General features: G+C 33.1%; 1 protein-coding gene across 1 annotated transcript in view; it reads right to left on the minus strand.

Moving 5' to 3' along the window:
* Window positions 1-10: 10 nt before the first annotated feature.
* Window positions 11-2,612, minus strand: part of LOC107574135 (gastrula zinc finger protein XlCGF49.1-like) — a gene marked incomplete at its 3' end in the record, with an annotated part of 6,333 nt that continues 3,731 nt past the window's right edge. Inside the window, exon 2 of the mRNA XM_016260602.1 lies at window positions 11-580. Within this exon, the coding sequence (XP_016116088.1) occupies window positions 11-580 (570 nt within the window). The remainder of the gene's footprint in view (window positions 581-2,612) is intronic.

The raw sequence follows: 2,612 nt of genomic DNA on the forward strand, positions 1-2,612 counted from the left end.
GTCTTCTCACACTCAAAGCACATATATTCTCTCACACCAGTGTGTCTCTTCTGATGTACTTTTAAATGATGCAGATGTGAAAACCTCTTTCCACAGAAAGAACATGAATGTGGTTTCTCCTTCGTATGAACTTTCAGGTGACTCTTCAGGTCTGAGGCCCTCAAAAATGTTCTTCCACATTGATCACATTCATGCAGTTTCTCTCCAGTGTGGATGATCATGTGGTTCTTAAGGTTTGATGATTCTGTGAAACTCTTCCCACACTGATTACAAGTGTATGGTTTCTCTCCAGTGTGGATCCTCATGTGTCTCTGAAGGTGTGCTGATTGTCTGAAACTCTTCCCGCACTTATCACATGTGTATGGTTTCTCTCCAGTGTGGATCCTCATGTGAAACTCGAGACTCTGTTTGTGTTTCAAACTATTTCCACACTGAGTGCAGGTGAAATATTTCTTTACTCTTATTTTCTTTAAATCTTTCTCTTTGGTTTGAGAGCGACTCAAAGGTTTTTCTCCAGTTTTGACGTGATTTTTCTCCTCTTCATTCAGTTCTTCATCATCCTCGTTTTCTTCAATCAACTCTGGAAAACAAAATGTAATTGTTTTTTAAAAAACTGAAATGTGAAAGAAAGAAATGTGAAATTAAGGACATGAAAGTGAGCCCTGCTGTATTATTATTATATGTATTATTGTAACTATTACTTAATAATTATAATAATTATTAAACATTTTTAAACAATAGAGGCACAATTTAGTGATATGTTTCTGTAGTGATAATAAATATGCTTTATCAACTACACAATTATCTAACATAAATTAATTGTTGAAAAGTAAGTAAATCAAAATGTACCCAGTTTATAAAAAGTGTCTTTTTCAGCTAAATTATTGCACAGCTTTTACAATTTTTCCTACTGCAACAAATCTAAAACTGCTTGAAGCTTTATATTCTTACTGTTCTTCAGCCTCATTGATGAAGAAAGGCTGTATGTGAAGGAGAGACAATGGCCATGAATATCTCTGATTCACACCTGAGAGACAAAGGGCCTCCCCTAACGGGCCATCAGTGTGACTGTGAGGCAGGTAAGAAAGAATGTGAAAAGATTAAAATACTGGTGGTTTTGATTATTTGTATTTTATTTACAACACAGTATAATCAAAACACACATAATGAAGGTCAAAGACACATTATTGAGCACACTGTAAAGTAATACATTATCTTGACTAGTTCAGAGTTTTGATGTCTGGTTTGTAAAAGTTCATTTAACTTGTGTTTTTAAGTTATTCGTTGGGGAGGGGTGATGCACAGCAAAGAGTGCCAAATACAGAGAAGTTGCCACCAATTTGAGTTACCGCAGCTGCCTGGAGTCCTTCCATGAATTCCTGCTAAGAAACACAAAGGATGTGAGGAAGGTGAGTTTTTTTTATTTGTAATTATAAATTAGTAATGTTGACCATGCTCTGCGAATGTAATATGACTCGTTGATTCACTGAGGATCTGTGTCTGTTTTAGGATGTAACTGCAAATAAACAATCTGAACATATACAGTTGAGGTCAAAAGTTTACACCCCCCTGCAGAATGTGCAAAATGTTAATTATTGTACCAAAATAAGAGGGATCATACAAAATGCATGTTATTGTTTGTTTGGTACTGACCTGAATAAGATATTTCACATAAAATATGTTTACATATTGTCCACAAGAGAAAATAATTATTGAATTGATAAAAATTACCCCTTTCAAAAGTTTACAAAAAAGTTTATTCTTAATACTGTGTGGTTACCTTAATGATCCACAGCTGTTTTTGTTTGTTTGTTTGTTTAGTGATAGTTGTTCAAGAGTCCCTTGTTTGTCCTGAACAGTTAAACTTTTATGGTTTTATGATGCAAGATTAACGTTAAGTGTTTGTCCTGCAAGAAGCGGGACGCTGAAGACCAAGCGGTTGCCGTGGTAATGAACAACGATGCTTTGTGCTTTTGAAATGAGATGGCTTACTGTATAAACATTGCTTGTGATGCATGAAAGGGACAGCTAATAAAACTAATAAATCATCGAAATACACATCTATAAATAAAGTTTATAGTAATGGCTTTCATTTTGATATAATGAGAAACTAAGTGATTATTACAAGAAAGTTTCTCAATATAATGAGAAACTAAGTGATTATAACGAGAAACTTTCTCATTATTACGAGAAACTAAGTGATTATTACGAGAAAGTTTCTCAATATAATGAGAAACTAAGTCATTATTATGAGAAAGTTCCTCATTATTACGAGAAACTAAGTGATTATTACGAGAAAGTTTCTCAATATAATGAGAAACTAAGTCATTATTATGAGAAAGTTCCTCATTATTACGAGAAACTAAGTGATTATTACGAGAAAGTTTCTCAATATAATGAGAAACTAAGTCATTATTATGAGAAAGTTCCTCATTATTACGAGAAACTAAGTGATTATTACGAGAAAGTTTCTCAATATAATGAGAAACTAAGTCATTATTACGAGAAAGTTTCTCAATATAACGAGATACTATGTCATTATTACTAGAAAGTTTCTCAATATAATGAGAAACTAAGTCATTATTACGAGAAAGTTTCTCAATATAACGAGA

Source organism: Sinocyclocheilus grahami, unplaced genomic scaffold (assembly GCF_001515645.1).
Source record: "Sinocyclocheilus grahami isolate Dianchi unplaced genomic scaffold, SAMN03320097.WGS_v1.1 scaffold2127.1, whole genome shotgun sequence".
In the NCBI taxonomy this organism is placed as follows: Eukaryota; Metazoa; Chordata; class Actinopteri; order Cypriniformes; family Cyprinidae; genus Sinocyclocheilus; species Sinocyclocheilus grahami.